General features: G+C 29.1%; 4 protein-coding genes across 4 annotated transcripts; 2 read left to right on the plus strand and 2 right to left on the minus strand.

Moving 5' to 3' along the window:
* The first annotated feature begins 16 nt into the window (after positions 1-16).
* On the plus strand, positions 17-1,287 carry MONOS_10404 (uncharacterized protein). Its single transcript, XM_067862853.1, has 2 exons — positions 17-149; positions 248-1,287. Exons 1-2 carry the CDS (start codon positions 61-63, stop codon positions 900-902), a joined length of 744 nt encoding a protein of 247 aa, XP_067728797.1. The 5' UTR covers positions 17-60; the 3' UTR covers positions 903-1,287.
* Positions 1,288-5,057: 3,770 nt separating this feature from the next.
* On the minus strand, positions 5,058-6,721 carry MONOS_18610 (uncharacterized protein). Its single transcript, XM_067871645.1, has 3 exons — positions 6,672-6,721; positions 6,115-6,614; positions 5,058-6,045 (listed from the first exon to the last, which is right to left on the minus strand). Exons 2-3 carry the CDS (start codon positions 6,553-6,555, stop codon positions 5,287-5,289), a joined length of 1,200 nt encoding a protein of 399 aa, XP_067728798.1. The 5' UTR covers positions 6,556-6,614; positions 6,672-6,721; the 3' UTR covers positions 5,058-5,286.
* A 789-nt stretch (positions 6,722-7,510) lies between these two features.
* On the minus strand, positions 7,511-8,527 carry MONOS_10903 (uncharacterized protein; the record flags this gene model as incomplete). Its single annotated transcript, XM_067863389.1, has 1 exon — positions 7,511-8,527. The coding sequence occupies one exon, from the start codon at positions 8,525-8,527 to the stop codon at positions 7,511-7,513; it is 1,017 nt and encodes a 338-aa protein (XP_067728799.1).
* Positions 8,528-12,204: 3,677 nt separating this feature from the next.
* Positions 12,205-12,621, plus strand: MONOS_10902 (uncharacterized protein; the record flags this gene model as incomplete). The annotated part of the gene is made up of 1 exon (XM_067863388.1): positions 12,205-12,621. The coding sequence occupies one exon, from the start codon at positions 12,205-12,207 to the stop codon at positions 12,619-12,621; it is 417 nt and encodes a 138-aa protein (XP_067728800.1).
* Between the last annotated feature and the right edge of the window lie 2,807 nt (positions 12,622-15,428).

Genomic DNA, 15,428 nt, shown 5'->3' on the forward strand with positions numbered 1-15,428 from the left:
TTCAAATGAAAACCATATTATAAATTTTTCATTCCGAGATATTTATTTTTTATCCACGAAATGTCCGTTGTATCAATGCAAGCAAATGTGACGGTTCCTCATTTAATGGATTTTTGTTCGCATCTTATCACTCCTCGTACATTTATTGAGTTTGAAGATTTTAATAATTCTTTAACTTTTTAAATCTAATAAATATTTTTCTGATATATATTGTTTTTTATAATTCGGAATTTGGCGTCTTTTAAAGTTCGGCTTTGATCGCTTCACAGTATCAGTCGGATAATTCATTCGAAAATTCTTCATCAACTTCCTCCGAACAACATTTTATTGAAATGCCCTCATCACCTTCTGAATTTAGTCAATATAACTTTGACAAATCGATTGAAATTGCTGATGATCAACATATACAACCAATTGCCGAAACTATTACAGTTCTTCTTTCAATTTCAATGCCAAATCTACTTACGATTATCCCGGAAACTGGAGAAATGGCCCTTACGGATGAAGGAGTGACAATGTCCGCGAAAGTTAAACATTTTTTCCAATTTGTTAGGCAATATTCAAAGCTAACTATTGGTGAGTTACTTCATATCACTGTTTTACTTACTCGATTACTTTCAAATGAGGCTGAATTAATACGAGACGGAAAAGTTTCAATTGTATCTGAAGCAAATCTTGGCACTCTCTTGCTTTGTTCAACGCTTATTGCTGTTAAAATGGAAAGAGATATTCCTTACAGAAACAGTTGGTGGGCAAAGATGTTTGGAGTACCTCTTCACATTTTAAATCAGTCCGAAAGGATTTTCCTTCAAAAGATTGATTATAATTGCACTGTTTCCGATGGTGAATTCTTAGATATGTATCAAAAATTCATTATGAACACTGATACTCCCGACGAATAGTTACTATTTCTTTTTATTTGATTCATGAACATTTATTCAAACAACACTTTAAAGTATCTTCATTTCTTCAAATAGTCATTTCAATACTCTTCTCAATTTGAGATGCTTTATTTTCGAAATCGTCTTCTTTTTCGTTTTTTGAGTTAATATTATTATATATACAAAAAGCTTCTTGTGGTTTTTTATTAGATGATTCAGCATTTATTAAATTTTTTTTTATTTTTTTCAATTACATTTTAATTTTTTTTTTATTTGCGTATAATTTTCGTTATGTGTTCTGTATTATGATTCATTTTATTTGTTTTAAAAGTGAGAACTTGTTTAATATTATGTGTATTAGCTTTTAAAAATTTTTTTTATTTTCAATAAATGAAAAATTAACGAAGTTGCATTTGATTATGAAATACTGTTCAAAGTGATATCATTTAACAAATAATGATAACTAGTTCGTTATAATTGTCAGCTTGTAATACAGAAATAAAAAGAAAAATCATTATTTACAAACACAAATTATATTTGAATTTATCGGTAAAAATTGTTTTTTGAGATTTTCTTTTTTATTTTTTGAAATTAAGTTGTTTTGTCATTTAGTTTCTTCGATGAAAACTTAAAAATAAAAATGTCAAAATCATATTGAGTATTGAAAAATGAATCTTCTGAAATTATATGAAAACAAATCAAATGAAATAAAAAATGTAAATGTTATCCTTCGGATTTAGAAAATTCTCAAAACAAATACTCACTGAAAGTTTCAAATGTTTGATGGGATAATAATTTTCGTTGTATGAGTTTTGTTCTACACAGTTCTTTTTAAGATTTTTTTCGATTTTTTATATTTTTTAAATTTATTTTGCACGATTATGTCAGAATGATAATCATATGATTACAGAAAAAGTTTGGAACAAATCATTGTATTTTTAATAAATAAATGAAATCTGTCCCAAATACTCTCTTTCAAAAAACCAGATTATCATTTTCCAGTTTTGACATCTCATTCAAAAAAAGGCTCCATTTGACAAATATTTGCATTCAAATGAACGAGAAAAAAATTTTTAAAAAAAAACGATAATTTGTTCCAAAATCTTTCTGAAACATTTTTGGACAAAATATTTCACTTCAGGCATTTTCATTGAAAAGTTATGCACTTTTCATAAACTTTTTGAGATCAAATAACATAAATAAAATGGGTTCATTTTTTGAAATTCGTGAAATGATACTGTGGTTAATTATTATTTGATTTCAATGATCCCTATTTTAGGATATGAAAATCATATTTGTTTGGAAATCTAAGAAAGCAAAAAAAAGTTATGAGTGAAACAATTTTTTCATGCTTTGTAGAAAAAAAAAGCTTGAAAATCCGTATTTTCCCTCATTTATCAAAAAAAGTGATTTTGAAACGTTTCCACAATTTTTGATAACGCAAAAATATTTTTTTTATAATCAACATATGACAAATCAACATATTGTTTATAAAATAATATTTTCTATTTTGAAGATCAAACTCCCAACAATTGTTTTTTTTTTTTTTTTTTTTTTTTTTTTTTTTTTTTTTTTTTTTTTTTTTTTTTATCGACTGGATATGTTCGTTGAGGTATTTTTTGTCAAAGTTTGTCAGTGACCGTCACTGACGTTCACTGACAAAAAGGAAAATAATAAGTTTTCGAATATTATTATATAATTTTATCAAAAGTGCTTCTTTAAGTCTTTTGAAGTTTTCGCTATCATTTGTATTGTTTTGATTCAATTTTTTAAAATCAAAAAATGATATATATATATGGGTGATTATTTTTGAAATCATATTTTTTCATTCAAAAATTTCGGTTCGAAATATATCTTGAATATAAATAAAAAAAAATTGAAAAGTTAAAAGGCTCATTGAAAACAATTTTATCTTTGATACAGTCAAAACACTTGATTTAAAAATCAATTATCATGTTTCTTTCTTTGGAAATAAAAATTTCTTTCGAAAAACTTTCAATCTTTGAAATATCAAAGCCTCGAAAAAAGATATGATTTCAAAAATAATCACACATATATGGGTGATTCTTTTTGAAAAGTCACAAATGTTTAATTTTCAAATAAATCAAAAATTTCATATCCTGAACAAATTTCGGTTCCCACTCATGCAACTTCACAGGAATGTGTTAGATAGCATTGTCATATTATGTCCTCCGCTTTGGTAAAGTTACATGAGCGGGAACCGAAATATGATCAAGATATGAATTTTTTGATTTATTTGAATATTAAACATTTGTGACTTTTCAAAAAGAATATCCCATATATATATATATTATTTTTTTTATTTTTTATTTAATTTAATTTATTTTTGTTTTAAAATTTTTTTTTTTGGAGACAATTAAAATGTTTTGACAACTTTTCATTTTACAGAGGTCAAATTTTAATTATTTGGTGATTATTTTTGTAATCATAACTTTTTTCGGGTTGTTGATTATTCAAAAATTGTTTGTCATTTGATAGAGATTTTGTATTTTTATGAAAAATTCCATCAAAACCATATTATACACAAATGTTAAAGCTAAAACAAAAATGAAAATATTTTTTTTATTTTCATTTTTCTAATTTTAGTGTTATGTTGTTAATATTTTTGTAAATTCTTCGAACCAAATATTTTGAAAGAAAAAATATGATTTCAAAAAAAATTTTATTATTTAATTTTGTTCTTTCGATTAATATTTTGCAAACATTATTTATGGAAAAAAAAAAATGGCATCATTTTTTGGTTTTTGTGTGAGGTCACAAAACATAATGTTAATATCATCGATACCTATTCATGGATATAATTTAAAAAATAGAGAATCAAAGAAACAAATAAATAAGAAATTAGATAAACAAAGATATTTTTATTTGTTCAAAAAAGCTTGAAAGCCCGTTTTTAAACCCATATATAGCAATATCTGGCTTGAATTTTCAAATATATATTTGGAATTCGTAAAAAACGAGATGAAAAAGTGCGACAATTATTCTCACAAATTTTTTATCAAAAACATATGATTCCGTTCAATATTTGCGAGTAGATTCTTTTTATTCAAACACAATTAATTGTTGTTTATCATTTTTATATCTGTTATCATGTATGTGCACAGAACTAATTGGAACCATTCAATTTTTAATGAACGAGCGAAATGCCTTTTTCTTGGATTGAAAAGAACCTTTGTCAAATTTGCAATGTTTTCTCAAAATGATACCATAATCCATGATAGTGGTTTTTTTGTTGGAACATAATTTGAAAATTTTCTTTCACCAACAAACATTCAATATTAATAAACAGTAATTTGTATAGTTTCATATTAGCATATGTTACATCTTACCAAATACATATTTTTAATAATTGTGTTGTATAATTTTTGAAATAAATAATTTTTATTTTTGAAAATCTGACTTTTGATGAAATTTTCTATTTTAAAAAAACGAGTCGGCTTATCTTTTACGCATAAAACTTATTTTTTTCTATGTAGTAAACAATTCTGGTTATTTTTTATTTTCGGCAATTTGCTCGTTTGGACTGAATGGAAATTTGTCATTTTTGAGAAATCATTGTCAATGGGACAACTTAAAATATATTTTTTCATAAAATAAAGCAGCATCCAAGTGAATTTAACACATGCATTGATTAATATAATAGTTATATAAAATCACCACAAAGTTATAATTAAAAATGATTCAGTGAAGATTTCATATATGAAATTTGTTTTAATAAAAGTGGATTTTTGAACTTCAATTTCATTGAAATTCGAATAATATTTATTTTGTGGAATCTTCACTGAATCATTTTTAATTATAACTTTGTGGTGATTTTATATAACTATTATATTAATCAATGCATGTGTTAAATTCACTTGGATGCTGCTTTATTTTATGAAAAAATATATTTTAAGTTGTCCCATTGACAATGATTTCTCAAAAATGACAAATTTCCATTCAGTCCAAACGAGCAAATTGCCGAAAATAAAAAATAACCAGAATTGTTTACTACATAGAAAAAAATAAGTTTTATGCGTAAAAGATAAGCCGACTCGTTTTTTTAAAATAGAAAATTTCATCAAAAGTCAGATTTTCAAAAATAAAAATTATTTATTTCAAAAATTATACAACACAATTATTAAAAATATGTATTTGGTAAGATGTAACATATGCTAATATGAAACTATACAAATTACTGTTAATTAATATTGAATGTTTGTTGAGATACTTGATTTTAAATTTCATTCCGGATAAAAAAACCATCCTACAAATAAAATCACCAGCATTAAATTCTGAATTAAAAATTATGACTGAAATATCATCAAAACTCATTTCTCCCTCCAATATATCCGTTGAGTGTAATTTAATAACGAAGCACAAAAACCAAAAAAATGTATTCAACTCATAAACTGATGAAATATTCTTCAAAATTCGTGTATAATGCATTGAAGTAAAATCGTTCAAGATACATTAATATTTCTTGAAAGCTCGTTATGATGTCTTCAAATCCTTCTTCTTCTAACTTATCAAATATCTTTCTTTTTATCTTCTTCCATTCATCTTCGCTTTGTTCGTTGGTCGCTTTTATAATCAAATTGTGCGAAAGAGATGCAAAAAAGCCCAAACAACTTACAATTTTTCCATGTTCAAATGCTTGTTGACGTATTTCTTCAAAAACTATATCAATGGCTCCACTCTCAAGCATGATAGAAGAAGTAACTTTTCCTGTTTTTATCATCCCTTCAATAAGTTCAATGCAAAGTCCGAAAATTTCCTTCTGATTGTCCTTTGCTTCTCTGCAGATATTTACGATACATTGACAAAAGCCAATGGATTCTTCTTTTTGTGAACTATGACAATACAAAAAGGTGTAAAGAGTTGAGATCCATCTCTTCAAAATCCACACGTCCTTAATATCTTTCCCTTTTTTACCTTTTCCCCTCCAATCCACACGTCTTGCCAGATCCTCCATTTCTCCAATGGCTTCTCTCATAAAATGCAATTCAGTTAAAAATACGCTCGCAAGGCCTCTATCTTTATAGCTTCTATCAATAAGAAATTTCCAAACTGATTGTCTAGCAAGATGAGTTAGATTACGATGTAACAGATGATGCTTGATAATTTCAATTATTTGAAGAAGGAATTGTATATTCTTCAAATACTGCTTTTTGAAAACGAAAAGGTATAAATCAACAGATTCAATACATAATATGAAACACAATAAACACACATTGCTTTCACTTATGTTAAATAACGCTAATAACGCAATCTCCACTTCTTTTTGTGTCTCTTCATTTTCCTCTTTTTGTAAAGCAACATTTAAAAGACAAGGAACGCACACTGCAAGCAATTTTTCTGGAATGCTATACAAACCTTCACATAAAAATAGATAACATTCACAGAGATCAATCATCAGCCTTTCATTTTTCACTTTTTTACTCTCTTCAGCAAGAATCATCTTTTCAAATCTTATTCTAAATGATGAATATGCGAAGTTGGAGCTGCAAACTCCTTTCAACGTTTTATTGTATTCAGCATATTTCAACGATAAAATTGCATCTTCTATCAACAATTTCTTTTCTTCAATCATTTTCTCGATTTCATTGAAAGTATTAATGGAGATTGCTGCTTCTAATTCCTCTTCATCCATTTCTTCAATTAGTTCATTCATTTCTTCGATTTTCCTCTTTTGTTCTTCTCCTTTGCAACGTTTCAATTCAGAAAATATTTCTTGCCAAAAAACAGTTTTAAATAAGCATAAAATCCTTATTCTAAGCAAACGCATACCAGAAAACTTTTTCTTTAGAGATATTTCTTGAAGACACAACTTACTCTGCTGTTATTACAATTTTGTGGATTAAGATTTATTATTTGAAAATTCGAAAAAAGACAATCACCATTCCTTTGAACAACTTATTATTTCAAAAAATAAAATATGTAACCTGCATTAGCTCTGAAAGCTTTTGCTTTCAAAATGCTGCAAATTCTGAATTTCAACGTTTTTCCCGCAAAATATTTTTTTTGTGGTTATTGCACGATCAGAAAATGTAATTAATTATCAATAATCTAATTATAATTCAAAATTTGTTAAAGGCTTCATTTTTTCTATTTCTTTTTTATTTCTTTCCTTTTGCATACATTTGAACTTGTTCAATTTGAGATTTGGTTCAATTTGAACGGAATTATTAGATGTTGAGCATTTTTCACATTTTTTTTTTGATCAAGAAATGGAACTTTCATTCTAATGATTTCAAGCATTGAAAATGTTAAATTGTATTCATCAAAAAGATTTCTTTTTGAATTGATTTGATGAAACTTTTCATAAAAAAATTGCATTCTGTTAGCAAATGATGGTTAAAAAAAAGTGAGTTGAAAATCAAATTATTTTGTAAAAATTTGGAATGTGATTTAACAGCGGACATATTTCAGCTATTATCACAGGAAATGAACAACACCAAAAGCTTACATTCCGCTTGCAAACTTTCACTTTTTCGATCATTCTGGAGTTGATGATGCATGTGCTCAATATTTTTTATCAATATCAAATATTTCAGAAGTGAAAACAATCATTTTTACTCTATGAAAATGTTGGAAAAATTCCATTTCAAGATGTGAAAGAGTGAATCTCATTTGAAACATTTTCGTGCCATTGACAGACACACTGAAGGTTTGTAATAGAATGAACAAATTTTAATTGATATCTCGTCTCTCTCAATCTTCTTCCCCACCACCTCCCCTTCATACTCCCTAAGCGGGATCTCCAGTGTCAGACACTCCCACAGCATCATTCCGATCGAGAATGCCACCGACTCCTTGGTTGCTCCCATCTTCCTGTTCATCAGCAATTCTGGTGCCATCCACCTTAAGCACTCTTTCTTGTAATCATCCTCATCCTCGAATGCTGATGAGGGTAGAGAATCCTCCTCGTCATCGTCACTTTCAGATGTCACAACAGTTGATGAAGAGATGGAGGATGAATCAGAATTATCATCTGACAAAAAGTCTGAGTGCATCACAATGCAGATGACCATGTGCTCAGAGAACAGAATGATGTGAGGACTCAAATTGGCCAATGATTGAAGCTTGTTTTCCATTTCATCAAATGAGTGGAGGGCGAGATTAGCCACCCAGAACATGACCTGGGCAGCTGTTTGCTCCCTCTCCTGCAGAGTTCCAATTGCCATCTCCTTCTTCTCGTTCCTTCCATGTAGAAGCATGAAAAGCGAATCCCTCAAATCCACAATCAGCTTTTCATGAGGAGACGAACAGGCCATTGCATCCACCAGATTCGACATCGATGAGGTGGTTGGACACAGACTCTCTGATCGAACAAATGTTGTGTCTGTGTCTGATGTATCAGTTGTTGAAGTGGATGAAATGGATGGTGATGGCGATCTCTTTTGAATCTCTTCCTCGATATCCTTTTCATCAACCTTCTCCAGCATCCATTCAGGTATCTTTTCTGAATCCTTTCCAAGAATGTATTCAGTGGAGCCACTCTCACTCAGCAAATGCTCTGATGATTCCGAATGTCCCAAGCTTTTCGCATACACTCTCTTCTTCATCCTCTCTTCATTTTTCTTCTCTGCCTCCCTCTCTTCCCTCTTCCATTGCTTTTCAGGTGTTATTTCCATCTTCGCCATTTCAATAAGCTTTTGATGCTTGAAAAAGTGAAATCTTTTTTTTCCTATTTGCCCAGCAATCTCTTGGATTTTTTTTGCTTTGCAACACAAAAAGCATATCAAAAGTTAACAGTGATACAAATGCACAAAAAAAAATTTCCATTGAAGCTCATCATTAAACACATATCCATGTTCATTTTCACACAACACTATAATATTTCTAACTTTTAACCAATCTTTGATAATCATCAACAAAAAGACTTTGCGTTCAAAAATGAAGCATCTTTATCTTTTCGATATATTTTAGAATAGAAAAAAATGGTATTTTGAATCTTCTCTTCATATCCCAATTATAAAGATTGCAAATATCTCCATTCCTTTGTTACACTTCAACCATTTCACGAACAAAACTTCTTTTTTTGATGAAAAAAAATTTAGCTCTTTTATCAAAAACAAAAATGATTGCCCAAATGATAAAGTCAATTTGCAGGACAACTTGATAACGAATTACAACCATATCAAAATGGCACGTGCCATCCAAATAAAGTTGTTTTCTGCTGTTTTTTTTCAAATTATAAATCTGAGATGCATTTGTTTTTGAATCTTTAGTGTTTCTATTTACTATTGAAAAAATAATTAGTAATGAATTTTTGTCAATCTTTTGTTGAAATGAACTTTTTCATGAAAAGTTTAATTCTCTGAGCCTCATTCCCACTCATTAATCGATTGAAAATGAAGAATCCGGATGATAACTTTTCCCACTGTTGATTTGGATCCTCGCATGACAAAAAAAGTTTGCTCAGAAAAGCCACACAATTTAAAACGATAAAGGAAAAATGATTCATCAAAAACTGTTGGAAACAAAAACGAAGGAGTTGTCCAATTGTTATCATTCATGAAAGGATGTCAAATTGTGCCAAACTTTTTTTGAACAGTCGAATGATTTGCCAAAAGCAGATTTCAATTTGGAGAAGGGAATGTTCATCTTTTGGAAAGAACAGAAATGCATAATCACATTTATTGGCTATGCTGACCGAAGCACATAAGCAGCTGAGATGAAATGGAAAAACTTTGGCATTGTTTTGTTGGAAATGTCATGAATGAAGTTTGAAAAGAAATTGAAGTCAAAATTGTATGTTTTTTAAATCGCTCTTGAGAATGTGTTGAAATGGTAGATGCTTGTTTCCGTTAGAGTTTTTAAAATAGCTGAATGAAGATAATCCATCATTTTCTGTTGATAATATGTAAAATGCACTTCTGGCAAGAAGATAACAAGACGAAAAATCATTATATTGATTGAACATATATTCTATTTCAACTCCGTTACTGATTTCTTTCTCCTCTGAAATTTTTTTCTTTTACAAATGAACAGTGAAAGATGCTTTCAGTCTTTTTCTTTGTGAAATTTTTAACAATCCTTCTTTTTCTTTTTTCAAACTGCTGTTCAATTATTTGTAGAAATTTTTTTCTTTTTCGTTCTCCATATTCTTTATTTTCATCCTTATATTTTTCAAAAATATTCAATTTCATCACCTATTTCTGTGAAACGAGTGAAGTTGCAACAAATGCGCATGCGCTTTTGCATGCCATTTTATGTTCAATGTCTAGCTCTCTTCTTTGATTTGTTTATCCTTATAGAAAGTCCAACGGAAAAAATTTTGAAATTTGATTACTGGAATTCAAAGAAGATAATTGATAAAAATTTGTTTACCACATGCAGAACAATAAAAGGTTTTTATTCTCAAACATACTAATTCAAAAAAGAAAAAAATACTCCAGATTTTCAAATTATCAAAAAAAAGTAGACTATCTGATAAATATGAATAGAATAATAATTTTATTAACGAATTCAAACATTTATAAAAGCTTTTCAAACATTTTAGTGATAAACAAACATTATTTCTTTCTTATGTGCAAATCAATATTAATTTCAAATTAAATGTTTTGATCATTGTGTACATATCTTCATTACAAAAAGAATAAATAATTGTTTTCCATTCTTATATCTTTTCAAAAATTCTCATGCGCAAGATGATGGTGTGTTTGCAAATATTTCTATGGTTTATTTAAATTTTGATTTTTTGTCAATGCCTTCTTTCCAAAAAATTGAACATTTTATATGAATGATTAAAATCTGGGTGTATTCTGGTCACCATGTTTAAAAAATGAAGGAGATGACTGCCTTAGAAAAATTTTCCAGTTTGAAGTCATTCCAATAGCATTCTTAATTATTGCTAATTTGTTTCATTTCTTTTCTTTTTGAAGAATTATTTTCTGAGCTAAAACGTTGTGAAAAAGATGAACAAACGCAGAAGATCGAAGAAATAAATTGGATGATGGAAAACATGGAAAGAAAAACATTTGAATCAGCTTTATCAAGAAATGTTTTCGATGAATTAGAAAAAATGATGAAAAAAAGGAAATTTCAATTGAAAATGCAATTTGGTTGCTGAAGCGCATTGGATATTTAAAAATTATCAAAAGAATTCCAGATTTTCTATTTGACTGTTTTTTGCTCAACGAAAGAATTGAAAGGATGATTTTGGAAGAAGAAAAGAAAAAAGATGAAAAGAATGAGAAGCTTTTGATTGATCTTTGCGAATACTATCTATTGAGCAAAGAGTGTTCTTTCCCAGAAAATATAATAAGTGTTTGTACGCGTTGTCTTCTGGATTTTGCATTAAGGAAAAAGGTAAACGAGGAGACAAAAGAAGAAGTGGAACTGGCTTTGCTTGCATCAAGCAATGTTAAATGCTGCATATGAACATTTTTATTCCCTTTAAAATTTTGCTGATTTTTTTTCCCTGTTTTTTTTCAGAAGATGGATAAAGAATTGTATTTTAATGAGATTAAAGAAATTATCTTGTATCATCAGAAACATCACATTCTTACGCATCTTGCTTATCAGTGTGCATGGAAGTTTTTGACAGACATTTTTGACCATGACAAAAGCTTGGCAGCTGTAATCGTGAATGAGCTTCAATTTTTCCGAGAGGCGATTAGAGAAATGGAAGAACTGGCAAAGAATATTCATTGGAAGATAGAAAATGAAGAGGAAAATGAAGAGATGAAAGAAGAGGAAGAGGATGATTCTTATATTGCATCTTCATGAGATTTTGATTTCTCTTCATTCTTTTCATCAGCTCTCTATGCATCTTTTCCCATCTTCCACTGATTTTTCTAAAAATCAAATACGCTCTATGGTTTTTGCAAGATCACACCAAAGTCCTCCATTTTTCCATTTTCACCTTGCGAATGTTCTTTTCAAACCGACTCCATTTGCACTAGCATCGCTTTAACGAGATGACTTCCGAATCCATTAGTTGAAACGGAATCTTTCGCTTTCGCTGAGCCTTTTCCAGTTTCACTTCAAAGAAAGATATCCCTCCCTGTTCAATTGTTAACGTGACATATCATGTCCACTCTTATGACTTTATATATATATATATATATATATATATTGTGATGTTTGAAGAGAATGCGTTTAAAGAATAAGATGCATTTCATATTCTGAACGAGTCATTTGAAAAAAATTACGTTATTCCAGAGGCTTTAAAGAGAAGAGAAGGAGGCAAGTGTCGAGCAATCATCACATTATCATCAGCTCCTTCAATCGTTCATATTATTAACTCTATATTGGAAATTTCATTTATGAAGGGAACAGAGAAGGAAGTCATTGAGAGCAGCTGCAGATTGTGATGCCTGACGTTGCTGGGGTGAATGAGTGGCACATGCTGCTATCTCCGCTGGTGCAACAGAGGTTGCTGGGATATGTTGTTGTGCAGCACGATATGATGAATAAGAGTGTTGCACATATGCGCGATGAGGAGCTTTCAACGATGCTTTCAGTTCCACTTGTTGCGTCTTTTCCTTCGCTCGCGGTGTCAGTGGGCATGAGGTCGTTGCGCAAGTGTATTTTTGCGAGGGAGAGTGCGAACGTTCATTCTTCAATCAATGACGTGCTTGATTCTTCGCTTATGCCTTGGCTGATGATGATCCAATCAATGCAGAAAAAGTGTGTGGTGGAGTTGAATTTCTATAAAGTCGAATGGAGATGGGTTGACTTGTGCAATATGGGAAAGACTGTGGAGAAGGTGATGGAGGAGGAAAGTTAGAGGATATAAAATGCAGTTCTTTTGTCAGTTGCGCTTGAGGAGCAACAAGACACAGAAAATGAGGAGGAAGAGAAGGAAGATGAAAATAATGAAGAAGAAGAAGAAGAAGCTATTGATAATGGAAATGAAGTAACAAATAAAACATTCTATGAGGGTGATTAATCTTTTTCTTCCTTCCTTAAAATCATCCATTCTGTCCATTCTCTCTTCCTCCCTTTTCAACTCGCTGCTTCCAACTTCTTCTTGCAGCTACTATCTTTGCATTGAATTTTGCAGTTTTGTATTTTGTTATATTGAGAGATGCTTGATGAAACACAATTTTTTATCAAAAAAGAATATTCAAGATTTTTTTATTTCAAAAATGAAAGAATAATTATAATAAAAACAAAATTTCGAATACGATTTTGTCTTTTCTTATTTCTGTATCAAAGGCATTGCCTCACATTGTTAATTTTTTAAGGTTATATCACTGTTTTTGTCAAATAAAAAAGATTTAAGAAAACACACAATATTTCATAAAATAGAAACTTAATGAAAAAAAAAATTGAGGCATTTGAATTAAACTGTTTCTGTTTGATGAGAAATGAAAATGAACAAATGGGGAGAAATTTTTGGCATTTTGAAAAAAACAGAGATTGTTCTGAACTTTTTCTGCAATAATATCATCATAAAATTTTTATCACATGCAAAATAATACAGAAAAATTCAAAAATTGAGAAAAATGTTTGATAATATTGCGTGGAACAAAATTCATAAATCAAAATGAATTGTCCCAAACTTTAAAATTGATCGATACCCATTATATATTTTTTCCTTCAAATAGTATTTGGGACGATATTTTTTGCTTAATGAATTTTGTTCCATTCAGAGTTTCCGAATAAAATTTTCATTTTTTTAAAATTTTTTTTTACATTTTTGTGTGAGAATGTTTGACTTGTTATGGTTTGAAAGTGGAAAAAGTCCGGAACAAATCGTTGTTTTTTTCATAAATGAAAGAATTATGCTCCATTGATAATAAAAATGGAAGAATCGCCGCATGAAAATAATTTCTATAACATATGAAAAACATATGGAAATGTTGAGCGTATCCAATTATTTGAGATCACATTTTCATAGAAGTGATATCTTACCAATAAAGCAATTATCCTATCTAATTTATTCGGAATTTGCTTCTTTGTTTGAGGAGTCGGAGTTATTATCTCAGTAATTTTTGTTAAAGATTAAACATCTGCGTCACCTTGAAATTGGTGCGGTCTCGTCAGTCAGTACCCGTCACTGTTTTTTTTTTTTTTTTTTTTTTCAGAAACAAACTATTTTTTTAAATAATGCTTGAAAATGGATTAAACACTTTCCAATTATTCAAAATTTGATAAACAAAAATTCCATCTAAATTTACAATCAAGAAACCTTAATTAATTATTTATTTATTTAAATGGTATTTTTCACTTTGACAGAAGTCATATCATTTTATGAATATTCACATCAAGATTATCCTATTTTCTTTAAAATGTTTTTGAAGCTTTATTTTCTGTGTCTTATTTTTATAATTATTCTTTATATAAAATCTTTAAACCTAAGTGATTAAACATGTTCAATATGTTTTTTCTTCAACAGACATAATTATCATGATTTAATTATTGCCTTTTTGCAATTCTCATAAAACAATTTTATCCTTTCAATTTAACAATTGTTTTTTGAAGCAAAAAAAAATATTTGACATGTTGTTCGCTATATTATCGACATGAGTGAATTATTATCTATGAATATGAAATGAAATACTTTATTATGAATATGCTAAAAAACAATCTGATTTGAATTAAAAGTTCATAACAATTTAAGTCTTTTATGTATTTTTTTTTTGTTTTTTCATTTAATAGTTGCTCTGCTCCTTAATGATGGTTTTTTCTTTGTACAAATAAAAAGATAGTGAACGTCACAGCTATTCGCATGACTTTTTTGGTTTTCTTCATCCCTTTTTTTATTCATATTTTGCTTTAAATTTATCTTCTTCTGTTTTTTCTTTCTCCTCTTCTCCTTCTTCTCCTTCTCCTTGTATCGATATAACTTCATCCAATTATTCATCTTCCATCAACTCATTTCAAATACTTCTTAAATATTCTTCTTTTTTTCTTCTTCCATCAAAATATTTGCATTTCTTTCTTTTTTCTCTCTTCTTCTTCTTCTTCTTCTTTCACCTCCAGCATTTGAAAAATGTTGCATGAAGTTTATCAAAAGAATTGGAAGAGCTGACAGCTGAGCCATGAAGGATGGAGCAAAGTGTGTCGGCTGCTAAAAAAAGGCTGCTGTCGAGATAGCACCAGCAACATGTTTGTGACAAATTAATTGTCTTTCTTTATTTCTTTTCTAACTCTTCCATGTCTTGTTTATTTTCTCCTTCTCTCTTTCTCTTTCTCTTTCTCTTTCTCTTTCTCTTTCTCTTTCTCTTTCTCTTTCTCTTTCTCTTTCTCTTTCTCTCTCTCCCTATATAAATATATATAAATATATATATATTCTTTCTCTCTCTTTTCCCAATTTGATTCCCATTTCTTTGTATTTGTGTCAATTCAGAACAAAGTGTGTGCAAGTTTATTTATTCAAATCAGTTTCAATGCATAACACTTTTCTTTGCAATTATTTGTTGATTTCTCTTCTCTATTATAATATTTTCTTCCATATTTCTATTTCTCTTTTCTTTCTTCTCTTCTCTCTTCTCCATCTTCTCTTCTCTATCTTTTTCATCTCCTTTTCCTTTTCCTCTTCCTCTTCATCTTCATCTTTTCCTTCTTTTTCTCCTCATCCCCAACTAC

The sequence above is a fragment of the Monocercomonoides exilis genome (assembly GCF_001643675.1).
Source record: "Monocercomonoides exilis strain PA203 chromosome Unknown scaffold18-1597598, whole genome shotgun sequence".
NCBI lineage: Eukaryota > Preaxostyla > Oxymonadida > Polymastigidae > Monocercomonoides > Monocercomonoides exilis.